At 39.5% G+C, this 24,750-nt stretch overlaps 1 protein-coding gene across 1 annotated transcript; it reads right to left on the reverse strand.

Annotated features, from left to right (window-relative positions):
- Window positions 1–238: 238 nt before the first annotated feature.
- Window positions 239–24,319, reverse strand: SLC26A4 (solute carrier family 26 member 4). The gene is made up of 20 exons (XM_059847342.1): window positions 24,127–24,319; window positions 23,653–23,792; window positions 21,429–21,539; window positions 19,644–19,834; window positions 19,040–19,204; window positions 16,328–16,480; window positions 16,134–16,216; window positions 15,035–15,182; window positions 12,575–12,688; window positions 11,710–11,787; window positions 11,422–11,517; window positions 9,853–9,959; window positions 8,421–8,490; window positions 8,019–8,111; window positions 7,822–7,917; window positions 6,704–6,934; window positions 5,192–5,246; window positions 4,733–4,878; window positions 3,503–3,586; window positions 239–2,998 (listed from the first exon to the last, which is right to left on the reverse strand). The coding sequence occupies exons 1-20, from the start codon at window positions 24,279–24,281 to the stop codon at window positions 2,975–2,977; spliced, it is 2,340 nt and encodes a 779-aa protein (XP_059703325.1). The 5' UTR covers window positions 24,282–24,319; the 3' UTR covers window positions 239–2,974.
- Between the last annotated feature and the right edge of the window lie 431 nt (window positions 24,320–24,750).

Raw genomic sequence — 24,750 nt, forward strand, 5'->3', positions numbered from 1 at the left:
TTATAGCCTTAACATTTAAAAGCTACCATTAAAGTCTAACGTTTCTTGTCTTACCCACACAAGGCAGAGGGAACAGGTTTTCCCTTTTGTCTCTGTTGATCTTCAAAACAGACCCAAGGGAAGCATGACACTGATCCTTTCATAATATGCTTTATCTCCCCATAACGGGTGTTCACAAAGACTTAAAAACCCCAAAACTAAAGAAGAAACCCCCAGGCATACAGACGCAAGGAGCACGTTTTCAGTATGCACAACTTTATTTACTAATTAATGGGTACAATTACTTTTCAAATGCAGCTTTTTAAAAGTGTAAAAAAACTTAAAATACATCTCCAAATTTGCTATCTGACATGCAAAGACAGAACAGTAATACTCAAAATGCATACAAAAATACCACTTCTTCATCCTACTGGAAAAAGATAAGCACATCTAGTTACACTTCTTAAACATATTTTAATTAATACAAAACTGTAGAGAATTTTAGCTTCATCACAAAATCCATTATTTTGGTATCCTTAATTTTGATGGATACATAGAAAATTAAGCACATAACCACTGGGAAAGGCATTTGAATGCATTCTGCATACTGCTTCTTACTCGTCTGTGCCACTGAAGGCTTTGAGAGAAATGCTGTTTTTCAGAAAAAGTTTAATATTTTGTGCCTGTTAAATTAAGAACAACCATGCCTAGAAGAAATACACAGGGCAAGAATAAGTGCATTTTATAATATTTTATCACAATTAATCCCAGATCAGATGTCCTATTTGGAAAAGAACTGGAAGACTGTTGAGTATTTAATTGCTTTTTAAATACCTGTACAGACAAGAACTAGAGAAAGTTCAAAAAATAATGTCATGACATCTCTGTCATGTATTACTCTGTACTCAAACTTCACAGTGCAGATGTTGCCTTGAGGGGAAAAAAAAAAAATCATTGCTACCATTTTTTTACCATCTTTCTGTAGACTGTGTCCTGCATATCAATTAGCTGAAAGCTCACTTACCAGGTAGATAATTTTACTTTTTACTTAAAATGTACATCTGTTTCAGAAAAGCAGTACAGCTTCTAAAAAACATGTCACTGGCCTTGTGCACTGGCAACTGTTCCAGTAGTCAGGTTAATGGGAGTTGGGGCCATGGCCTGATGGGGACTTCAGGCCAGTAAGGTGGGCTGAAGTGCCAACCTCCTGTGAGAGGGGGACAGGTAGAGTTAAAAGCACAGGCTTTTAACTCTATTGTCAAATCACAGGCTGGGCTGAAGCACTGGTGCCAGTAGAAATTAATGGTTCCATCTGCAGAGGTGCAGAGTGGTCTGATTTGCCTCTTGAACACTTGCCCCATTCTCAGACGGTGGAGATGCCCACCCCACAGCCCATGTCCATTGTGAATACAGTCCTGCTGTTTGCTGGCTTGGACTGGAGCACCAACATCACCTAAATTCAAGTGTCTGGACTGAGAAACTTCACTGTTGTGAGGGCTGAAGTCTGTGCCTTAACGAGAGAATACAGATTTTTGTTTGGTGCTGTTACCTGTTGTGTAAGAAACTGGCCAAAGTTTATAGGATTTTTTTTTCAGAGTTCACTCGGGTCCTGAAGCCAGAATAATTTATTTAGTGCTTAGCTTTTCCATTGCTACCTGCAGCAGAAATCCCTGTTCAGTGTAATGTGAGAAAATTTCTCTGATGTAATCAGGTAAGGAAAATTAAATATACTGAAGGTAATTTTCCACATTGCTGAACTTAAAGGCATTTTATACCTGGACATTTCTTACACTTCAGTTTTTATCTGTTTCCTTACAATGCAGGGGTTTTTCCCACTTAAAAAATAATGTAATTCAAAAAAAATTAAGGTAGCAGTCTGTTTTCCATCAAAATACATTTCTTCTTCATGAAAACTAAAAACATTAGTTAAGGATTAAAATTTTGCTGCTCAAATCTTTCTTTTGTAAATTATTGCACTTCTGCATTATGAACTTTCATATGTAAAAGAACAGCAGCAATTTGATGTAGACTATTAAAAGAAAAAATCTCTATAAAAATATAACTATTCATTAAACAAAAAATACACCTATATTTTATTAAAAAAATCCAGATGTCAATACTAGGTCACATCCTGACTTTCTTGCTTACACTCAGTATCAGCCTGTTTTACAGATTAAGTACCCAGGGACTAAGGTTTTCCTTAATTCATGTCATGATCTGCCTCTTGATGAAGATTATGTAACCTAGCCAAAATAATCTTCTATCTGTTCTTCCTTTAAGGTAAAATCATTAATACTAGTGCAAGACTTGTTACAATGGGATTAATGCAGAACTAATGAACCCATATCCAAGGGTCTTTAGAAACTTTTTCTATTTGAAGTATTACTGTAGTTCAGTGCTGTTTCCTGTTCATGTGACAGTTTCACCTGTCATCTCTTTCAGTGATCTAACTACCTGTAGCAATTAAAGGAATTGCTTGAAAAAAATTATGATGATACATTTTTCAAGGCGTGTCAGCACATATTCTCACACTAATGTTCTAGAATTCAAAGCCTTGGCAGCTAGAACTCCAGCATTTCACTGGGCTTCGTAGAAATACTGAACAAAAGGCTTGCCATCCAAAGATTTTGGTCTCTTCCACTCTCCTGGGCAGACCACAGAGCAGCTTTTCATCCTGTGCACACTGATAAAAGTGTAGTGCAAATTCTGCCTGACTAGTCCCAAAACTGAGTACATCTTTCACAATAGTCTTCTGATTTTCTTTTTTATTAATATATATCACAGCAGAAAGTGCTTGCAGAATCAAGGTCCAGAATATTTCTGGGATAATGCTAGCTAAAATTTGGAGAGTTATAGAGATCTGTATCATTCAGATAAACAATCAGGGTTTTCTTCAAGTGCAAAGATTGGTTTCATAGCAGAAAATGCTGGTATGGATAGTACTGGTGTGTGGATATTGCTGTGTGCTCACAGGCAGGACAGTACCAGCAGTCCTTCAGGAGGCAAGTCGGCGCATAGCCTGGAGAAATGGGTTTTGAAAGGTGGAGAGAAACAGGCCGTGGTTAGTTCTCGTGATACATACACCATCTGGGAAAATTACATGTTTGTGTAAACTAAAAGCTCAGTGAAAGTACAAAGAAAGTAACTTCTGTAAACTGTGCAAGTTGTGCAGGAAGCTGTCTGCTGTGTCAAAAGGAGGAATGAAAGGAGAAGGTTGATCATCATTTTGGACCCTGGTGCCTCAAGCCTTACAAAGTCTTCTTTTAGGCACACTTTTCTTGTGTTTTGATCTATTGATAAGCCTGTGTAGCCTAAAGCAAGAGAGATGAGGAGATCCTTAAGCAGATATAATCTACTACCATCTCAAGAAAAATGTGACTTCTTCCACCTAGCAGTGGCATTCAGTATCCAGAGAGGGTATGTATTTCTGGAGAAGGTATGGCCCTGCTGAGGGCCATTCTCTCACAGCCTGACTCAAGGCTACAGGCAGAGGGATAGACACATTCAGTTCTAAAGTTCTTACCTCTTCCTGAACATCAAGTTCATCATCAGGCTGGCTGGCTTCTGTGAACTCTATGGGTTCTTTAGACTCCTGCATGAGTGAAATCTTGGTAGAAAGAAATTAAGAAATACGATGAGTTACATGTTGTCCATATAATTGAAATTTATTTTTTTATTCCAAAGTACCTTAAAATAACTTCCACAACTTAGAATAGTCTGTTGTTTACTGTTCCTTGACAAAGATGATGATTTACTTCAGCTGAGGGGAAATTGCAGAGCTTTTGGGCCTGTCTCTGCTCACATGACTAGTTATGGCTTTGTAAAAATAATAAAATCTATCTTTAAATTGCTGTATAGCATTATGAAAATGTTAATGTCTTGCATAAAGATTAGTATGAAAAAGTTATAAAAATAAGAGTCCTAGCCTAGTTAATTATCAGTAATATTAATTTTAATTGTTATTTATTCATAATACTGTAATAGTGATTGCTAGGAAAGTAATTGTGGTGAAAAGAAGGAGGACATTATATGACCGTTTTCCTAATGAGGGCCTTTAAATGCTACAGAGCATAGCAAATCTGGAAATGCTATGGAGTGTTCTGGCTATGTGAAAAAAACACAGAATACAACAACAAAATGCACAGAGAAGGGCAGCAGGAATTAACACCAGTGTGGAACAGCTTCTGTACACATCCATGCCAAACAGAGTGAGACTATGGCTTTGATTAGAAGTCTATGGAGCATTGGGAAAGGGAGCAGAAAATGATTATTCATTGCAGCTAATAATCCACAAGTCCAGCAGGCCTAAACCAGGCAGGAAATATTTGTCATATGATTGAAAATTAGAGAACCCATCTCCACAGGATAGTGTCACAGGTTCCAAAGGAAGGAGTACAGACACATTGAAGAAAACTCCATCTGTAGCAATTAAATATAATGTTCCAAATGCAACCTCCAGCTGATGAGGTTCTTGAGATGCCAGTAGTCAGAAATTAGAAAATGTGTCTTAGGATGAAGTGTTTTCCATATGTTCTGTTTCTCATGTTCTTTTCACTAACAAGCTCCTGGAGCTGACAGACCCTTCCTTTAATCTACAAAAATATTCATGTACTACAGAAGCTCCCCAATTTAATACATTCCCACTTTTTTTTGTACTACAGTTCTAGGTCTAGTTTTCAAATGTGCCACAGAAACTTCAAGAATGATTGCTAGATGATGGAAGGAAGGGGAATGTACTGCTGGATATCCTTACCTTCTCAAATATGGGATCCTGGTTGTCCCTGTATGTCATTTGATTCCTTATGTAGAGCACAGCATCATGGACAGTCAAGAAAAATATGTCTTTTCTGACAGTGTCATCAAAGAAGGCACCCCGTTCCAGCTGAGATATAAGGTTGTCTGAATAAAAGAAATAACAGGTTTATACAATATGAAGTATTTAAGAAATAAAAGTTAAAATACATGGTTGCAATTGTCAGAAATCAAGTGAATCCAAATGAATCCATCAATTACAGTTTAGTTTTGACTTTTACTTTCCATATTTCCTTTGCACCCCACAATTTTTTTATGTCCCAATGGAGCCAGCAATGCTTATCAGTGTTACAGTTCACATATTTACTAGTGTGGATGCTACACAGGCACATCTAGAGATCCCTTCTCACCTTCATTTTATTTTTTGCATGAGTGAAAGTAGAAATACTTGGATATTTACCTTGATATGAAGCAAAGTATACTCTCACATCAATTCTCTCAAACTCTTTAATTATCTAAAAAAAAAAAGTTTGCAACAAAGACATCAATAAATAAAGTCTGTAAGGAGAAAATACATATATGTCTGTATGTCTGGGTAATGTATAGGAACATGCACTTCATTTTTTTCTGATTGTCTTCATCCACATAGTACATTTTGTTTGTTCACCATAATTAAGGTACTGCTATACTTTGCTATACTTAAAGACCCACCAGTCAAGTAGCTGGTTGCTGAAGTGGCCTATCTTCAACTATGTCAGTGGAACTGCCCATTTTACATGCACAAGCATCACTGCCAATTAAGGTTGTCATTCTGTTCTCAAAATTCAAATAATCATCTCTCCAAGAGAGACCACATGGGCCTGAGTGAGCTTTGTTTCCCTCATGTATGATACACTCATTCACTGGCACATGCAGATTCTTTCACACAGATTTTTCCCTCATGCAGTGCACAGATGGCCTGTCCTTGGATGAAAAGGCTACACGTGGAGAGAGTCATGTCACTGAACCCTGTATTCCCAAGTAACTAGGCAGGAGGCTGGTGCAAGGCACACACTGCTCCTGTATTTCACTTAGTTAAGGCAGGGGACTAAAATCTACCCTTGGCTCCCTGGTGGCAGGCAAGTCTCTTAGATTAGTGTTTTCAGAGGTGGTTATTAATTCTGTTTCTGTTAACTGACAAACTTGAGTCATGGAAAAGACCTGGTTTTATAGATAGGCTAAGTACTCCCAATTGCAGAATTAAGTTAGTGAAAGCATTAATCTGAACATACAAAATATCAGAAGAAAATGAAGACTGAACAATCTGGTCTACACACTTGTATCTGGTCTACACACTTGTAACCAAAAAATAATGGAAATACTTGTCCTTAATCATTACATCTTATTTCCTTCTTCCTAGGAAGAAATATAATCTCCTTATTATGCACTGTGAGTTTGAAGATTAATTAATGAATGTTGATGAAGTACTTGATACTAGCCACAGAAAACACTATGAAGAAATGAGTCATTCTTCCTTCATAATTAAAATAAATAAATAAATAAATGAAGAAATGAAGAAATAAATCTTGTGGCTAAAAACTGAACTGGGATGGTAAGATGAAAGTTTTACTACCTCTGTGTTGAGTGAGCATCATCCTGTGCCCAGATTAAAGCAGGAGGCATGTGGAAGAAAAATATATAACTAGAATATTTCATAACATATGCATATAAGGGGACCACATTTTGCAGTTAACTATTTTGAGTACTTGACTATGCACCCTTTATATTGTTTTTTAATGCATTTTTTCCCACTTAAAATACACACACCACCAGTATTCTACTTCTTTCTGATATTTTTCATATTTATATTTTCATGGTATTTTTCAACAACATACTTTTTAAAACTCAGAAATTAATTTCAGCTAACAGCTCTGGATTTACATACTACTGACTAGTTTCATTTTCGTAGAACATCAGAAAAAAAAGCTCTTACCGTTTTTATTGATCTCACAGCTACAATATCCAAGAAGGTTACTGCTCCAAAATCAAGAATGAGACTGTGAATGGGCACCTTGGGGATGTTTACTTTGACTGGGAGTTCTGAATTCCAGTCCACCTGGATCTCTACTTCTTTGGTGGGAACTTGAGGATCCTGGTTGTCTTCAGGTTCCTCATCAGTCTCAAAAGCTTCATTATTAATACCAGGCTCACTGATGATGCCATTCTATTGCCAGACAAGATATGGAATATAGAATTTAATCATGGGTAAAGTTTGGGAGTTACAGAAAATACCACCCTGTGGGTACCTTCTGTTGAAGGAATTGACAAGACAGCCACTTGTGACAAGTATCCCCTGCTCCCAGTCCTGGTACTGTGGTTAGCATAACTAATGCCATTTCATAAGGCAAGAAGCCATTCTCTGTGGTTGAGCAGGTTGTGGATTTGTTCCCTTTTCCTTCATTCTCAGGCCCTGAAAGTCCTGTGAACCAATCAGACAAACCAAACTGATTTCTTCTTCTTCCCCCTGCCAGCCTCAAGGTTCCTGGGCACCAGGCTGATCTCTCACTTCCTTGCTGGCCTTGAAGGTCCCAGGCATGTGGGCAACCAGATGTAGTTGGTGACCCCATCAGAGAAAAGGGAAGTGTAACACAGGACTTGCCATAACAGAGCACTGTCCATGGCAAGTCCTGTGTGGGAAATTTGGACCAAAACTGCTACTAACCGTGAGACACCCCCAGGGGCCAGGGATGCCTGCACTGTATTTTGTTTTTTTCTGAGTACTGGTGACTCAACTTCTTTCATATCATTTTTAAGTCTAATTATGATTGTTATATTGATACATTAAACCATGTATTAAGATCTCACCTGATCTGCAGGGGGACCAGGTAGTCAGAAACTCTAAGTTAGGGTTTAGGTGATTAAAACTGTAAGCTAAGTTGTATTATAAATTCTGTATACTACTTATAAACTGTACTACCATGTAGTAAGTCACACTTTTCATCTCTATTTTAAAGATGACTACAGAGTAATTAATAATTAAACCTTAACTAAAAAGCTCCAACAGTAACCCTTTGAGAAAAAATAGACATAAATATTTTTAAAAAGGCCTACCTTAGTAGCTTTTAATTTTCCCTTCTTGATTAGCTTTTGTATTTTCCTCAGTGCTTTGAGTCTCTTATTATATACCTTGACTGCATCAAATCCCACCTACAGAAAACAGAGCAAAATTATTTAACTTAACTCAGTATAATTCTGAGGAAATCTCAAGGACAGTTAAGAAGCTTCCAAACCCATAACTTATCACTTACAGTGGATTTGAGGCTGCTTTTCAGTCCATCAATGTTAGCATAAAAAATTGGACTCGAAAACTTAAGAATCTTGACACCTTCTGGTTCTATAACCTGTTGCCAAAGAATATAAGGTTAAACAGCAACAGCCACATTTTGACAATAAGAAGCAGTTTATTTTAATTACATATCTAATTTAAAAGAAAGCATGGATTCGTTGATGATTGAGGGAATTCCATTTTTAGAAGCTTACAACCCCAGCATGCAGGATGGACCAACCAGCTGGATGAAGAGGGTGCTGAAATTTGTCATCTTTGAAGACCCCACTTCCAAATTCAAGTTGTGTACAGTATGCAAGGCTGTATACCACCTTTTCTTACACTGACATGTAGACTGAAGGAAAACAATTCAGCCATGACTTACATTTTTGTAGTCCTTGACCTTCTTGTAGATGTCTGTGCCAGGAATGTTTCCGAAGCCTCCCCATGAAGGACTAACAGAAATAAAGACAGTGAAGGTTAATGTCATACATGGGCACTCAGAGATTTGAAGGGATTGCTGCATACAAGTGTCTTTGACTCCTCTAATTTGCTTTCTAATGCCAAACTAACAGACTTGCAAAAGTGTTGAAGCTATTTTGCATCAATGTAGTAAACAAGCCTTTATAAAAACAAGGTACTTTGGTCTCAGCCTACTTAATGCCCCATTTTGATTTAAAAGCTGACTGAACAACTTGTTCAATTGGTTTCTCAAACCAGAATATTTTAAAAGCAGATAAGTTTAAAAAAACAATTTTTTTACACTGAAAAAAGAATTGATGTCTTTTTTTCATTTCAAATCAACTGAAATGCATTTACATTATTTTCAGATTATGTAAATCTTTTTGTCCAACCTTTAAAATTTTTATTTTAGTCAATAACAAAACCAAAATGTTTTGCAGTCTCCAGATATATATTTAACAGCTGAAGCAAATTGTTTTGAAGTTTATAAGGCTTCATCTCTCCTTTATATTTTGGTAACATTATCTGAGTTGAACTTGGGAATGCTTTTTTGAGGCTCTTCAAATTTCATTTTTTTACAATCTACTATTGTGTAACAATTTTTACAAGGCTTTATTTTTATGCATTTAATGACAGTGCAACTATACCTTAGTAATGCTAGTTACCATACTCTCTGAACTCCAAGCTGAAGGAAAGAAGTTATGTAGTATTTTCAGATAAAAGGTCAATGAAAAATAACAAGATGTCCAAATAAGATTCTTCAAATCCACCTTTCTCACCATTCCACTCCCATATATTCTTTAAGCAGCAACAAATCAACCAGAAGCACAATTTTTTTTTCTTATCCTCATGCTTTCTCTTGCTCTTCTTTTACAGCCATACAATCAGTCTTGTATAAGCAATAAGTGAAAAGGTTATTGGCATGTGCAACATACTGTTGTAGTACTACCTGCTGAGAGTTACCAACATACTGTTGTAGTATTACCTGCTGAGAGTTACTGTAATGATCAATTCACTACAAAAGCCAAACATCTGTTTATATTTGATCTAGAATGTTCCTGTCCCTTTTCAGAACTCAGTTATGTGGGTGCATATCAAACATATGGCTAAGTACCATCAGAGTGGCCAACATGACATGAAATACTGATCAAATAATGCAGTTTCTCTTTTATCAGTGTAATTAAATGATAGCACACAAAGAGTGTCTTGTTCTAAAAGAAATGGATTTTTTTTCATTTCAAAATTTTTGTAAACCCAAGCTGATATTCTGCCACAAATCATCTTGCATTTCAGCATATTATCTTCCTTTTTTATAATATAAAACTAAGAATTATTTCTGATTCTGTATTACTTACAACTGAACTCTCAGCACAACTGTCAGCAATCCAAACAGAAGTCCAGCAAGTAATCCCAAATCGAGTCCCAGAATGATGGATGCTATACATGTAAAAACCCAGATCATCTGGAAAAGAAATAGCAAACATAAAGTATTTTCATTTTAACATACAACTCCTGGTCACACTAAAGAAACACTAGACCAGGTAATATGAGAAGCATATTTTAACTTTGGAACTGATTGTAGCACACTAGCAATCTGCTGACTTCCATACAGAAGTCTTCTTCCTCCAAGATGCTTTCATCCATCATATTATTAGGCATAGTTAGCTTTTTAGGAAATAAGGGGGTTTTCAACATAACAATATTTTTTAAGGATCTGATTCCTTTGATGAAATTAAAGGAGATACAGTTAAACATTGCATTTGCTTATTTCTGATGATGGCAATCTTTGTTAATCTTTCTTAAAACTGGAAAGTGTTTTATTTTACCAAGGTGTAAAATGCTGTGAGGTGCCCCCCCATGCACATATAGGGAAGGAAGGGGATTCCTCAGTGACATTCAAGAAGCAGAAAGCACTGTTGCAAAGAGAGGTATTTCATATTAACAGGTTGATGGCAGTTCTCTAAGATCTCCACCGAATATTCAGGCAGAACAGTTGAAGTGCACTCCTCAGTTCTCTCCTACATCACTGCCCATGCAGTAGACTCATTTTTTTTAAAAGCTGAGTGCTTGCACTTCTCACTGAAGTCAGCAGGATCTTTTGTCTATAAATCAGTAAATGATTGACTAAAATATCTGAGATCTGTCTAAGACAGGTACTGCCCAATGACACTTAACTGTAAAATCTAAGCACAGTAATGGGACAAATATCTTTCATGCAATCTTTTCCTGCCCTAAGAGGCACAGTGAAGATCTGTTCCACACAATACACACTGGGAGATGTGAGCAAGTACCCTGAGATATGGTTATAGTGGTTCATAAGAAAAGTCTCTTCAGACACCCCTTAGCATGCCAAATGAATCCACATCCTAGCTTGGATTAGTCTCACCACAACAACAACAACAACAACAACAACAACAACAACAACAACAACAACAACAACAACAAAATTCCTGAGGACTATCTGAGATTATTCAGGCAAATGGGATGTTCATGTGGTAACAACAGAAATATATGTACATGAATTAAAGAAAGGTCTCTGACTCATTTAACAGTGCAAAAGATAAAACCAGAATGGTAAAGGTGGCAACAGGCCATCTGCTTTCCAAGCCATATCAACACAAGATTACAGTATACTATGGGAATGGCTGTGAAGGAGTTATCAATGCACACAAATACCCTGACTGGCACCCTTACAGCAGGGTTAGGAAATAAAGAAGATTAGCAGAATACTGACCTAAAAATGGGGAATTTTTTACTGACCTCGTGGCATTTGCATTTTGAGGACACACATAAAAGTTTTCTGATGTTAACCCCACGAAATCCTGCTTATGTGGTAGTTAAGAGAAACTTGGATGGCATTAAAAGGTAAAAAACCCCAAAAATGGACAAAAACATTCAGGAGGAAAAAAAATTGGGTTACTTACAGCATCCACTTTATTCTGTCTCCATAGACGGGGAACATCAAACACTTGCATGAACATCCCTTTCAAGTTAGCTATGACTACAGCTGCCAACACAGACTGTCAAGAAAAATAATGAAAAAGTGGTATTCAGAAGCAAAGACACATATTAAGATAGTGCTCAACATGACACACTATAAACCACAGCCCTGTCTGGAATCAGACACCACAGTTTAAAGAGGGATATTAATCTTGCCCATCATAGTTGAACATTTGGATCTGATGTGGCTGTGCTGCAGAAGAGTACAGTACCTTTTGTAAGGGCTCTAGCAATTTCCCCAGGGCAACAATAGAAATCAAAACGATCCCAGCTGAGATTATACCAGCAACCTGCAAAGAACAGTGGTTATAGGAAATGAACTTGCTGTGATTCTATCATCTGTTTCTAGGATTACAAAGAGAAAACTACAAACAGTTGCACATTGCATTTCTTTAGGAACAGGGAGACCTGCCAAAGTGCCCTTGTGTTTAGGCATATGTGGGCAACCATTATTCACTTCAGCTAACACAGAGGGAATTCAATTAAGCAGGAAGTCTAAACAAGCACAAGGTAGTAGCTCTGGAGGGGTTATGTTACAAAGACAGATGAATGGAGCAGTCTGTGTGTAAGCTGGAAAAGCAGCTGCTGGATAACCTGTAGCTGTGGTTAAGAACCACACAGCTATAGTTTGGTAGAACAAAGTAGTTCACTCAACATGATGTTCCATGGCTGATGGTGAATGGCAAATGGCAGAGCTGCTCAGGCCAGCACATGGGAGCTTAAAGATATCCTAGCCCAGTAGGATGTGGGAGGAAATCTCTCATCCACTGGGAGAGATTTCCTCCCACATCCTACTGGGATAAACTCAGTCCTTTAATTGGAAATGAAATTCTGGGGAACTAGAGTTAAAAGATTTCTGACCCCTAAGGTAACTCATGCTATGTAAAACTTGATTGCCCTCTTCTGGCAGAGCTACAAAAATCATTCACTGCTAGAGCTGAGCTGCTAAGACAGCCGTGGCTTTCCATGTGCCAGCAATGCAATCATTTCAGGACTATTTTCATCTCATGGTGAAATCTGTGCACTACACAAAATTAAATTTACCTCTGCACAATACTAGTAAGAAGAGGACATTACCTGAGTCTTTCCACCAGTACTTTCTTGGACAGCAGTCCGTGAAAGAGCAGTAGTTGCAACAAAACAAGAAAAGGCACCTGAAAAAATGTTGCTGAACCCAAAGGCAATAAATTCCTGAAAGACAATTGAATAATGCTGTAAATAAAGATGCCTGAGTATAGTTTTTCAATGGAGAAAGACAACAGCTTCTGCAGTAGTTGATAAAGTAGGTAGCACAATAATATTAAGAAGAGTATGAACTAGTAATAGCTGTTAAATGTTTACACAAATGCCTCTTGTGCCAGTGCAGCTCCCTCTGTTTGGAAACCAAGACAAAGAAGTTGGTGGGCTCCCCCTGAAGTGGACATACTTGTCTGAGTACAAAGGTGTTTAAAGCTTACTTCCTTCAATGTTACCAAACCTAACATTTCAAGAATTACACTGGAATAATTGCATCAAGAAATGGGTACTAGAATAAATTTAACTCCCAGGTATCACAAGCTAAAGAAGTTTATTGTACTAAACTCAGTACAACAGTCTGAGTTTAGACAAGACTTTAACTAATGCATAGCATTGTAATAGTAGTAGAACTATTAAGGAACTTTGCAATTTCACTGAAAACTTCTAGTTTGTGAAGTCAGAAGTTTTTCACTCAAAGCATCCCAATGAACTCAGGCTGAGTCTCAGGCAGCATTTTCAGATTTGCCCCAGGGTCACAGATGCCAGCACCTACTGATGCTGGTTTTCCTGCTCAAGTGACAAGGACCCTGGGAGCACTGTGTCCTGGGATCTGGGCCATTCCTCTGCTGGGAAATAAAGAATTTGGGAGCTGTCTGCAACCAACCCCATATAATTGACAGAAACATTGTTTTCACCAAGCTGACACAGGCACAAGAAATTTTCACTTATGTGCAAACTTTTTAAAATATAATTTAAGATTTGATTTTGGCCGTCTCCCTTCTTTAATACAAAATTAAATTTCCTGTAAATTTTCATTTAGCTCCTATCACAAGAGCAGGAACAGACCTAAATGATTCATGCCTATTCCCATGTAACCACTGTGATTGATGAGAAAATATTGGAGGTATAGTTCCTAGTGTTCTTAGGTGCTAATGATCTGGATCTAGGAAGACAATATAGACACTGGTAGATAATAGTATCAACCTGTCCTTCAAAATTATTTTACTACCTGCTTTTATGATGTTATTTTAACTTCTCCAGATCAACTAAACTGTTTGCCCATCATCCTGAGCTGCATTTAACCTTTGCTACAGATTAAATTCATACCATAGTACTGAAAGGAAGGCACTCTGCTTTTATAAACCAATTCTTCTACTACAATATTTAATCAGAATCTTTGAAGCACAGCACTGCTGGCAGAACAACATATTCAACAACAGAACAGCATAAACAGCACTTCTGGATTATGTATGATTCTTTGAGATTTATTAAACTGAAAGTTAGTGCATTTTGGTCAACTTTAACACTGTTACCAGATATGACCTTTGAGGATTGTAAACTGACAAACAGAAGCATAATTTTCTTATATACAGCAAAACAGTGTTTCTAAAGTCAAACTTTATGTAATCCATTAGTATTAAAATAAAGGACTCATTAAACAAAGTACTCATCTATTTGTTGTAGTGAGGGCATTTTCTAATATGCTCAGAGGATAAAATTAAAAATTAGCATAGATGCAGGATGAGGAAGCTTTCTGACATTTTAATTCCACACCATGGGCAAGTAACATAACCCCTGGTGAAGACATTGAAGAAATGCAGGAATCCTGTAAGAGCTTGTGATGCACAGCTCGTGTCACATTCTAGCTCTGTGCCCCTAGAAACCAATGCCTAAAGCAGTTCAGCCATTTAGTGCACACAGCTACTCCAGCACGTTCATATGCTGGTAGGCACTTGTGTGTAACTTGTGTGAAGCTGCAGGACTGATCTATTAGGTTACAAGTGTACTTATATTGATGTAACTGGTGTCATGCTGAGAAGTACAATCATTTATTAACTGTAAAGTTCAGCTGATTCAAATCCTGCATGAAGGCTAAGCCTAAATAAAGCTGTCCAGAGCAACTTCTTAGCTTGACATTGCCTTCATCTGCCGAAGCAACCCACCTCAAAACATGCCTTACAAGTGGAAATGGAAAGTAGGTTGCTAGGCCACATCAACTTGGTATCACCAGAAAATTCCCCTATACAGTGCTCAGCCCTTTCAGAGCTACTGCAGTCACTAGACCAATGCAGAAGGAATGAAACAGTATGAAAAGCCCATGCTGCAGCTGGATCTGGCTCATCTCTATGTGGCCATTTCAGCTAATTTTTTTTTCAGGAGTTGAAAGAATTTCTCCTATCAGACTTCAGTGCTTATCTGAAAAATGTGTGTGAATGGCGTTTCTTTCATTTGGCTACATAAGTCAGCATGTTTTACATTATAAACATCACTGTGTTTGTAAACTACTTTGGTTATACATACCTGGTTTCCATCAATAGCATAGTCATACTTGGTGGCATATACCTTCCCCACAGACACGGCAATAGCATAGGCAACAATAGCAATGGAAAAGGAGGCTGCAATCATCTGGGAAAACAGGCTGACATTTGGAGGCTCAGGAGGCAAAAATCTAGCATTTAGAAAATATATTGGTGTTACCAGCTTTGATTGAATTCTATTCTTACCAGAACTATCAAGGAGTTTGAGGCAGAGGCATACAGGTTGCTTATAATATGAAGTGTAATGTTTCAAGTTAATAAAAAGGTGGAAACAGCCCATTGACATACAGAACACGCTTATCTAGCTCACCCCAGCCCAAATCCTGATGCTATTAGTCAGCAACAAAGCTCCCATTGTTCTCAGCATGACTGAGATTTGGCCTTATGATAGCAAAGTGAAAAACTACATTTTTTGAAGCATCGAATAAAGAATGTATTGAAGAGTATGATGAATTACATAAATATGTTAATGCCACCTCATACTATTGTTAACATACTTCTTCAGTAAGATCTCAGAAGCATTTTATCCCCTACTGTGTTTCCACAAATTTTCATTAATTAAGCCCTGAATACTAAATGGAATGTGAAGGTTACTACTGTGAAGTGCTCTGAATCTTTCAAGTGGAAGTCTCTACAAGTGTAATCCTCAACATCCTTGCTCCTATGAGTATGGAAGTGACGAAGTTGATTGGGATAACAGTAGCAGCAGGATTATGAACCGTGGTGGGATAACTCAGGATTGCAGAAATTAAATCTGTGCAGAATTTCTTTATTAAAAATTGTTATTTTTTAAAACCATTTACCATAGTCTGATAGCAGTTCCTGAGCAGGAAGCAATTAATTTTCAGATGGACTTCATGAATTAGACAGACATTCCTAAGGCCATTTTACAGAAGGAAAGCTAGGCAACACATTTGGGTGGCATAACTGATAGAGACAGATGTAAAACTCAGAAAATTTCCAGATTTGAGTTCTAAACTCAGGTTAGAGCTCTCAATGTTTCTTTTATGCATTTTCTCTTACTACAGTCATTTCTAGCCAATTAAAATAATACCTTTTTCCCACAAAACAAAGACACTCACCCTCTTGGAATGCTCCTAACAATGCCTGCATTGTATTTTTTTTCCAAGTCGGCAGCATATGAAATGCCAGTGGCTACTATTGTCTGTAACAAAATAAAACAACAGTTTTAAGACTTAAAAAGAGTTCCTGTCTTCCTGTAGCTAGACCCATCGATTTTATCTGTTTTCAGCTTTTGCTATGCCCCCTTGCTTACCACAATCACTTCTATTGGTATAGGTATAGGTATCTTGTGTTTGAACCGATCGTTTATTTCTTTGACTACCATACAAACAAAAATGGTGAGGAGTCCAGCAACAAGATCTGCAATGTTGGTGGTCCCAATTTTTTCAAATGTTTCAACAAGAGTCTGAAAAATAAAAATGACAGCATAAAACATGTCCATGTCTACTTGAAGGCAAATACTCATGAGATGATCCAGATGCATAGGGTTTTGGAGAAGGCCAAGTAACTTCATTCAAGCCCAGAGAAGCCCAAGGAAAATGTATTGTCAAGGTGCTACAGAATCAATAAATGGATTTAATAGTGAATTTAATGGAAAAAGCATAACTGCAAAAATTGTCCTCATAGGGGGCTTCTGCTTCCCAATTTTTAGTCAATTAGTACTAAGTAAAAAGAGCTAACTCTCCATCTGTGTTTTACCTCTACCTGTATCAGAGCAAGGAAGGGAAGATCTGGAGCTTCTTCACTTTGACAAATAGCAAGGGAGATCCTCATTTTTCTAAAGAGAGCTAGCAGACCCATGGGCAAAGCTCTGGTTCACTTCATGCCCAGTTCATGTGGTCTGTGCCTCACTTGTTTCCTATTTCCACTGCTGACAAACAGAGAATGATTGTGAACACACAGGTCATACCAGGCTGCGGAGAATCCTGCACTTCAGAAAAGGAGCAGAAAACCTCACTCTACAGTAAATTAACCCTCCCAGCAGAGTTTAGCCCCAGACTGGAGCACTCAAACTGGGCTGCAATAGGCAGCTCCCTTCTCTACCCTTCCTGTGCCCTTGCTTGGTCGTATTGTTTATTACAAGTTATTGTACAGAGAAAACATGAAGGGATGATTACAGAAAAAATCACAAATACTCTTCTGTCCCACTCCTAAGCATCAGGGTAGTTGTCACTTGCCTCCTGTCTCCAAGAAAATATAACTATCCCATGCATAGTGAAGTAGCTGTAGCAGAACAATCTGGTAGAAAAGGGGCTAGAAACAGACTTCTTGCATCCTGGTTATCTCCCCCAGTAATGAGATTTTGGTTTAAACAGAAGAGAAGGTTTGCAGCAGCAGCACTCCCACCCTTCTGAACAGACTTTGGTTTGGACATACAGCTAAGTGCTTACCTGGCTATGTTTTCTAAGCTAAAGAAGCCTTCCTGAAACACTAAATCAGATGCCCTCCCTTGGTTGACTGAAGCCATTTCTTGCCCATTCTCCTGTTTAGCACAGATCCCATAAGAATGGCTGAGAACCTCTTGCACTGCCTCACTCCTCAGGAAAACAGTAACTTCCTAACTTTGGTTTCAGATTCTGTTGGATGCTTGGTGTTGCAGTTTGTTAAACACCACTGAAGCAAGTCCAAAAATTGCTGAAGCAGACACAGCAAATCATTGGTTGAGCAGACCAGAAATAACAATTTCTTTGCTCAACATGCACCTGCAAACACGTTGACCTGGCTCACCTGCAAGAACACAGAGGCTCTGAACTTTAACCTAAAAAGTCAGCATCCCAATCAGCCTTGCTGGAGCTGGAAGAACCATGCAGTCCTTTCAAAAAGTGTATTATACTAAATACCATTCATTCAATAAACAAACAGATGGAAAAAAAAAAAGCTGGATTAACAAGTCCATCATTCTGCCAGGTCTGCTGTAAGGTATATTATACAGTAAGTACTTTGTCTCATCTAGCTTTCCTTGTTCTGAGGGGAAGAGTTTTCATTAGTTCTGAAAAGGCCCATAAGATGATAATTTTTTTACCCACACAAACAGTCCTTCAGATCTCTTTTTAAATTTTTACCTTGCTGTTTATATTTATATACATCCTATTATTGTTAATCTAGATGTCTGCTGTATTTTTCCTAGTCTGGTTGCCAGAACTGGCATGTAAAATCTCCAAATACCATTTTCTCCCCCTAGAACAGCCTCTTTTAGAAATCTGCTATTCTAATATGAAGTGCTGTGGAACATCTAAAATACTGTGAACCTGGACAGTTTCATGCTGAAGTCAGTGACACAACTGTGAATAGTTTTCCTGGGAAAGGATACTATTCTGTAGTACAAGACCTCTAGGAATTGAGTTTTTCTGTAATGCAGCCAAAACATTTCTCCCTTTGAGCATTTTCTATAAAACCAACAAATGGAGTTGTACCAGTAGCAGTCAGCCTCACTCACATTTGCTAACCAATAGGTACCTGGCCAAAGGGTGGGAATCTGTATCCTTCAGGAATTCACAGGCATAGCTACAGGATGAAATGGAGAACTATGCACTTTACAGAATGACCTGCTGGTTTAAGTGTAAAGAGCCTTGGGAGTGGCCAGCTTTGGGAGATGACCTGACAGGGTTAAAAAATGATCAAATGTCCTTCACAATAAATCAGAAAGCAAGGGATGGGACAAACTGTAGTCTCTAGAAGTGTTAAACTGTTTTGCTTGGCATTTAAACTTTATGTGAAAAAGCGCTCTGTCTGAAAAAGACTTCAGGATGGCAATTTCTGTCTGAGGAACCCCAAAGGCAGCTGTTTTGAACCCCACAGCTAAAAATAAACAGCTGCAGATCTCCATGAAAGTGAGAACTAAAGGAATGCCCTATACTTACCACCATATATGTGAACCATCCCTGTGTGAAATGGAAGCAGAAGATAAGCAATCATATAAAAATACCTATCATAAAACCAAAGCAGATTAGAAGGGCATACTTACATATATTATGGAAAGGACACCATTATAACTTTTAGTTGAAATGTTCAGAACTATATTCAGTTGTGACACAAGCACTTGAAAAGCAGCTGCAGTTGTGAATCCCCCAACTAATGGATCTGCAAGGTACCTCACAATGAAACCAATCTGGAGAACTCCAAATATAACCTAGAAAAATCATTAAGAATATCAGCTTGTTAAATAACAAAAAGGTACACTTTTATTTGGAGATTTCTTATGCTTTTTCTCTTGATGCAGAGTCTTAGGACAATATTTCCCCCTTTTCAGCTTAGTGTAGCTTAGTATTGTCCATCCAAGGAAATAAAGGAGATCTGAAGCAATGTGTGAAAGGAAGCTCCAGGACATGCACCATTAATAGTAAGTTTCATGCAGGTCTTTTGGTCTGCAATGGCAAGGCTATTCTGCTCTCTGTGCTCCCAGTCATGCTGTCAGAGACTCCACACAGGACATGAAGCTCTTAAAAGTTTGTGATAACTTTCCTTCATTTTTGTGTTTCACTACAGGAAAATGTCTGACTGCCGTAGTAGGTATTTGCCGTTAACATTAAAGCAGTGTCAACCTTGTGTCTTCAAGTCAACTATTTTACCTGTAGAATTCCAACCAGGAATGTGAGAGTACTTGCAATCAGCACTCTCTGTGCATCTCTGGATTCAGTGTCTATCAGTGCCCCTGTGACATTAGTCCCTGTAGCATTACTGCCTTCTATGAGAAAGTTCTCATCCGGGGCCATGCTCAACACAACAGATCCCACCATCAAACTGACTACTGGGAATGGACCTGTAATGACAAACAGAGCACACTGAAATTTAACACACACCAAATAAAAAACCATTTAACAGACTAGACAAGGAACTCAAGGTCAAAAACCCCATGCAATACTGTAATTGGGGTGCACTGGTAGTATTAGGGGGCCAAGAACCACAGGCACTGCATACATGAGACAAAAATACTGCACCTTCTTTAAATACTCTTCCTTCTTTAAATAACCTATGTTGTACATACAGACACAAGTGCAGTTTCATGCTTTGCTTGAGCCAATTTAGGGCTGTACCAAGGCCAAAAGGGGCAACATGTTCAACACACTCCAACCATCTCCCACAAATCAGCATCATAACCAGACAATACAGATCACCAATCCAGGTGAAAGAAATGTTTATTTCTTTAAATTTTAGGGCTTCTTTGTTTGCTTGTGTTTTTTTGGTTGGTTGGTTTTTTGTTTTTCTTTGTCATGGTAAGTTTTCAGCTGACCAGCATGCCACATGATCAGGGTTCCCAAGAACACACACGTGGCAGGAACATGATCCAATGGGTAGGACCACATCTTTTGGCAGTATTGTGCTATTACATTGGCTAAAGATGACTGAAACTATACTTTGGGCAAGATACAGAGAAAGTGATCATTGTGTCAGCAAAACACAATCTAAAAGTAACTATATTTGTTGCAGTTATTTACTAAAATTATGCAGAAAAGGAAAATGGCACAAAATGTCTTAAAGAAGGTTAAGTTAATTTTACAGACACCTTAAAGGACACCTCATGAATAAGAGCATCAGGAAAAGCATAAAAAAGGAGTGTTTGATAATCTATAAAGTAGGAATGCCACCACAAGTTGACATAACAAGTCAGATCTGGATAGCAAATGTGAGCTGCTTGGTAGGGTAGGAAGAGGCTAATAAAGCTGAGAAAACAGAAAGACTTTTGATGCAGCAGAGAAGAAAGCTGATGAAAAAACATAGTATCATGCCAAAGCTCTGGGAGGGGAAAACAGTGTGTTTGCTCTTGAAGAAAAAGGCACTTCAGTGATCAAGCTGTAACAAGAATTTTAAATGTGAGAACTGACAGGAAACAAACCTCCTATTCTAAAGAAAGTATTCAGAAAGAATCAAGAGTTTACCCATAGCCTTGATGTGAGGACCTACAGTGAGGCTGGAGTAGATACACAAGTTCTGGGTCTCCACGACAGGCAAGAAGATACTGTCCACAGTAATGAAAAAAGGAGGCAGCAAATAAGGCTTGTAGAGAAGACTGAAAGAGCTCTGTTTTAGCCATCTTGAGCTTTAGCTGATAGACAAAATGTTTGTCATTCATACTGCCTACTGAGGCCTTGATCTTGTAATTTCTTGCACAGAGTGTAGCCAAAGACAAGATTTAAACTCCAGCACAAATTCAAGCAAGAAGCAGTGGCATACCTAAAGTCAGCTATTATGCACAATTGCCTGTATAAAGAAGAAATAAGCCTTAATTTCCCGAGATTCACCATAGCCAGTTTGTTTCAGAAAGTAGTTATATTGTATGAAATATGAATGTCTGCAGTAAGGATTAATTAACACTGAAACAGATAATTCACTGTAACTTGAACACATGCAGTTACCAACTGAGATGTGCCTTGATGTTCCCAGGAAAAAGTATATCAGGATGGGGAAAAAAGCAGAATAGAGACCAAATCCAACAGGGACTGCAACCAGCAAAGCATATGCCAAACCTGAAATGATAGATCATCAAAATATCATATTTAAAATCTCTCAGCAATCTACTATCTTGTCTAGATTAGACTTTCAGAAAGATCTACTGCTGTGGTCCAGATGCAATTTAGAATATGTTTTGTCTTGTAAGTCAGTTGCAGGCACACATGTGAGTATCAATGACCGTATACCCCATGCTGGTAGCTGAGTGAGTAAGTACTGAAAGATGTTCCAATGTTTGCACAATGTTGTTCCAATGGTAGCCCAATACACAGGCTGAGATAGAAACCTAAGTGGATAACATTGTTGCAAGAGTAAGAAAAGGAGGATATGTGAAGGTTCTAGTTTCAGACAGAAATTTCAAGCACATGTCTCTGACTTATTGCACAACAAATACCCCTCAGTATCTTCAGCTCTTGTGAAAATAGGGCCACTTATTTCCCAGTAAAAATTGATCTACCAATAGTAAGTCACACAAATTTGAGAGTCTTGGTTCTTCTTCCTTTGCATACCTGTGCAAGCTGTCAAATCCAGCAAGCAATAAAAAATATTGCCTTCAAAATCATATCCCAGTTAGCCAGAGTTCTCCTTCAAAGATTCTCCAAAACCTGTCAGAGTATGACAAGTCCCGAAGTCCTGGTCATACTCCTGTGACTGATTGAAGGACTGCAAGCAACACACTTAGTTGCTGGGAATTGAGGATTTCAGGGACCTCAAGATCCCCAAATTTTTTTGCAAATATTTTGTCCAATTTTTCCTGTAATTTATGTTCTAAAATTTCAGATTTTTTAAATTACAGCTAGGTGTAGATTTTGCATTAATTTGGGTTTTTTCAATTTTTTTCTACTTTTTTTTTTTTTTTTATGTATAGGTGGGAGACCAGACAGTATATTTAAAAATTGGTTACACAAGTAGATTCTAATTAGGATAAAATAAGGGCACTGGAAAAAAAAAAAAAGGAGGTTATAGTATGAGCCCAAGAGCTGTTATAAGTAATATGAAAGGTCTATCTAGCCCAGTCCATTTTTAAAAGGCACAGGGATCCTGTAACTGTGCCACTACCTTCAGCAAAGATCTTCCAGCTCTGACACTCTTCTTTGGGAAAGAATAACTTTTTTTATTTCTCAGGTCACCCCCTGCCTGGGGCAGAAATTTGTAATGCTTTTTTTCTGCCAGTCTCTGCCTTCCTAGCATGCTCCAAGGGAACAGACGGGAGAGAATACTTGTGTCTAATCGGGAATGCGTTAAGTGCTTCCTTTGTTCCCGATGTAAATCTTTGTCCTCTTCCGCAAATGTTAATTTCCATTGAGGGAAAGTGTGGGGTTCACACAGCTAGTTTTGCCTGCTGCAGTCCCGAGAAAACTGTGAAAATAGTGTAAGAACTCTATTGAGATTAAATTACTGGATGTATCAGCGTTATAGTCAGTCTTGTCGTAGTCGGATGCTGCCTCAGGCAGGATGGTTCTGCCCTCTGACTCTTCCTTAAGTAGCTTATTTGAACTAATTTCTGCTTATTTCTGACACTTTCCTATTTGTTCATTCACTGAAAGCTCTACCAACAAATGGAATAAGGAAGTAAGGAAAACTTAATATTGCAAGCCATGTACTCTAAATATCCATCAAGATTATTTTTTAAAAAATGTGAATACATCACTACCTCCTTGAGGGCTGTCTTCTCCAGAGACCTGAACAACCTTATGAGATTAATTTTAAAGAGGAGTAGATATCGAGGTTGCATTATTTTAGGGGAATAACTAGAGTTTTGTAGGCAGTTGCCGAAGAACCATAGGCTTAGACTACCAAGAAAGAGAAATAAGACCACACAACCTATCTGATGTATCACAATGTAATTAAAATTTTAAATATCAAAATAAATACTCTCTGAGTAAAACGCCTAGAAGAAAAGTTAAATACATCCTTATAGCACATCACAGGAAATTGAAATCTTCCAGCCAAGGAAATAAAAAGGAATAAATTAAGACCATAAATTATTTATTGCAAAATAATACCTAATATCTAGTATTAAATAACAAGCCTCAGATTTGTAATTCCATCTGCATAACGTCCCGCTGCTCGGCCGGCTCCCTTATAGGGACGCCCCGGGGAGCGGAGCGCGGGCGTGCCCAGCTTTACCTTGCAGGGTGGCAACGAGGCCGGTGCTGATCCCCGAGATGATGTCGCTGATCAGCCACTCTTTCACCCGGTAGTTGGGCAGCCACTCCAGGATGGGCAGAAAGGACTTGGCAATCTGAAAGGCCCTTTTCCTTGAACATCTGCGAGAAAACAAGTGATGGACGCACCCCACGGAGCTGCAATCGGAGCGCCCCAAGAACCCCAAAGTGACAGAGAGCTGAGCTGATGCACATTTAAATTTAAGGGGCAGTGGCTGTCACTGCCCTGTCTTCCAGAAAGGGAAGCACGTAGTGGTGTCAAAAGCGCGCTCCCTGAAGAAGCACGCCTGGGCAGCTGCGACACGCAGGGGAGTAGGGATGTGTCCTCTCGCAGTCCGGCGTGTGGGGCTCTCCATCCCTCGGCGGGTGGAGTTTGCGGGCGCCGGGACAGCGCGCCCTCCGGCGCCCCCGGCTCCCTCCCGCCGCTCGGACCCACCTGCAGGCCGCCTGCGCCCGCTCGCGGAGCGTGGGCGGCAGCGGCGGCCGCCGCTCGTTCTCCTCCTGGAAGCCGGGCTCGCTGTAGATGGGCCGCGCCACCACGTAGTGGCTGAGCTCGGCCAGCGGCTCGCTCGCCCGCCCGCCCGCGGCCATGGCCCCGCCTGAGCCGGCGGGCGGCGAGCGCGGCCCCCCCTGCCGGCCCCGCCGCGCCCGCGGCCCCGCAGCGCTGTCCGCGTCCTGAACCGCGGCTCCGACGGCTCTGCCTGCGCCCGCTCCCCGGCCTGGGGCAGGGCGAGCCGGCCCCGCCGCAGCCGCATTTATACGGCCGCCCACGGCCCGACGCTTTATTTACGGGGAAACAGAGAGACCCGGCTCCGGGCCGGCCCGGGCGACGCCTCCGTCCGCCCTCCCCCCGCCGCCCCGGTGCCCCCGGTCAGCCCGGCTCCGGCCGGCGCTCCCGAGCGACCGCCCCGACAGCGCCCGGCCCCTCGGGCGGGGGCTGCACTTCAAAGGCGGCGGCCCGCCGGATGACTCCGGGGCGTGCGGAGCGGGGCTTGCCGCACGCACACGAACCCCACCGACAGGTGATGGCCTCTGCCCCTCAGCAGCTGCCCCGCAGAGC

The sequence above is a fragment of the Haemorhous mexicanus genome, chromosome 5 (genome assembly GCF_027477595.1).
Source record: "Haemorhous mexicanus isolate bHaeMex1 chromosome 5, bHaeMex1.pri, whole genome shotgun sequence".
NCBI lineage: Eukaryota > Metazoa > Chordata > Aves > Passeriformes > Fringillidae > Haemorhous > Haemorhous mexicanus.

What these genes read in the sequence shown, in the direction of transcription:
- SLC26A4 (XM_059847342.1), bottom strand. Translation starts at nt 24,281, where the DNA reads ATGGCCGCGGGCGGGCGGGCGAGCGAGCCGCTGGCCGAGCTCAGCCAC. An exon ending in GTGTCCTTTCCATAATATAT is followed by an intron (nt 16,481 to 19,039) that starts GTAAGTATGCCC and finishes TTTATTTTTCAG; the next exon opens with ACTCTTGTTGAAACATTTGA. An exon ending in TACCAATAGAAGTGATTGTG is followed by an intron (nt 16,217 to 16,327) that starts GTAAGCAAGGGG and finishes ATTTTGTTACAG; the next exon opens with ACAATAGTAGCCACTGGCAT.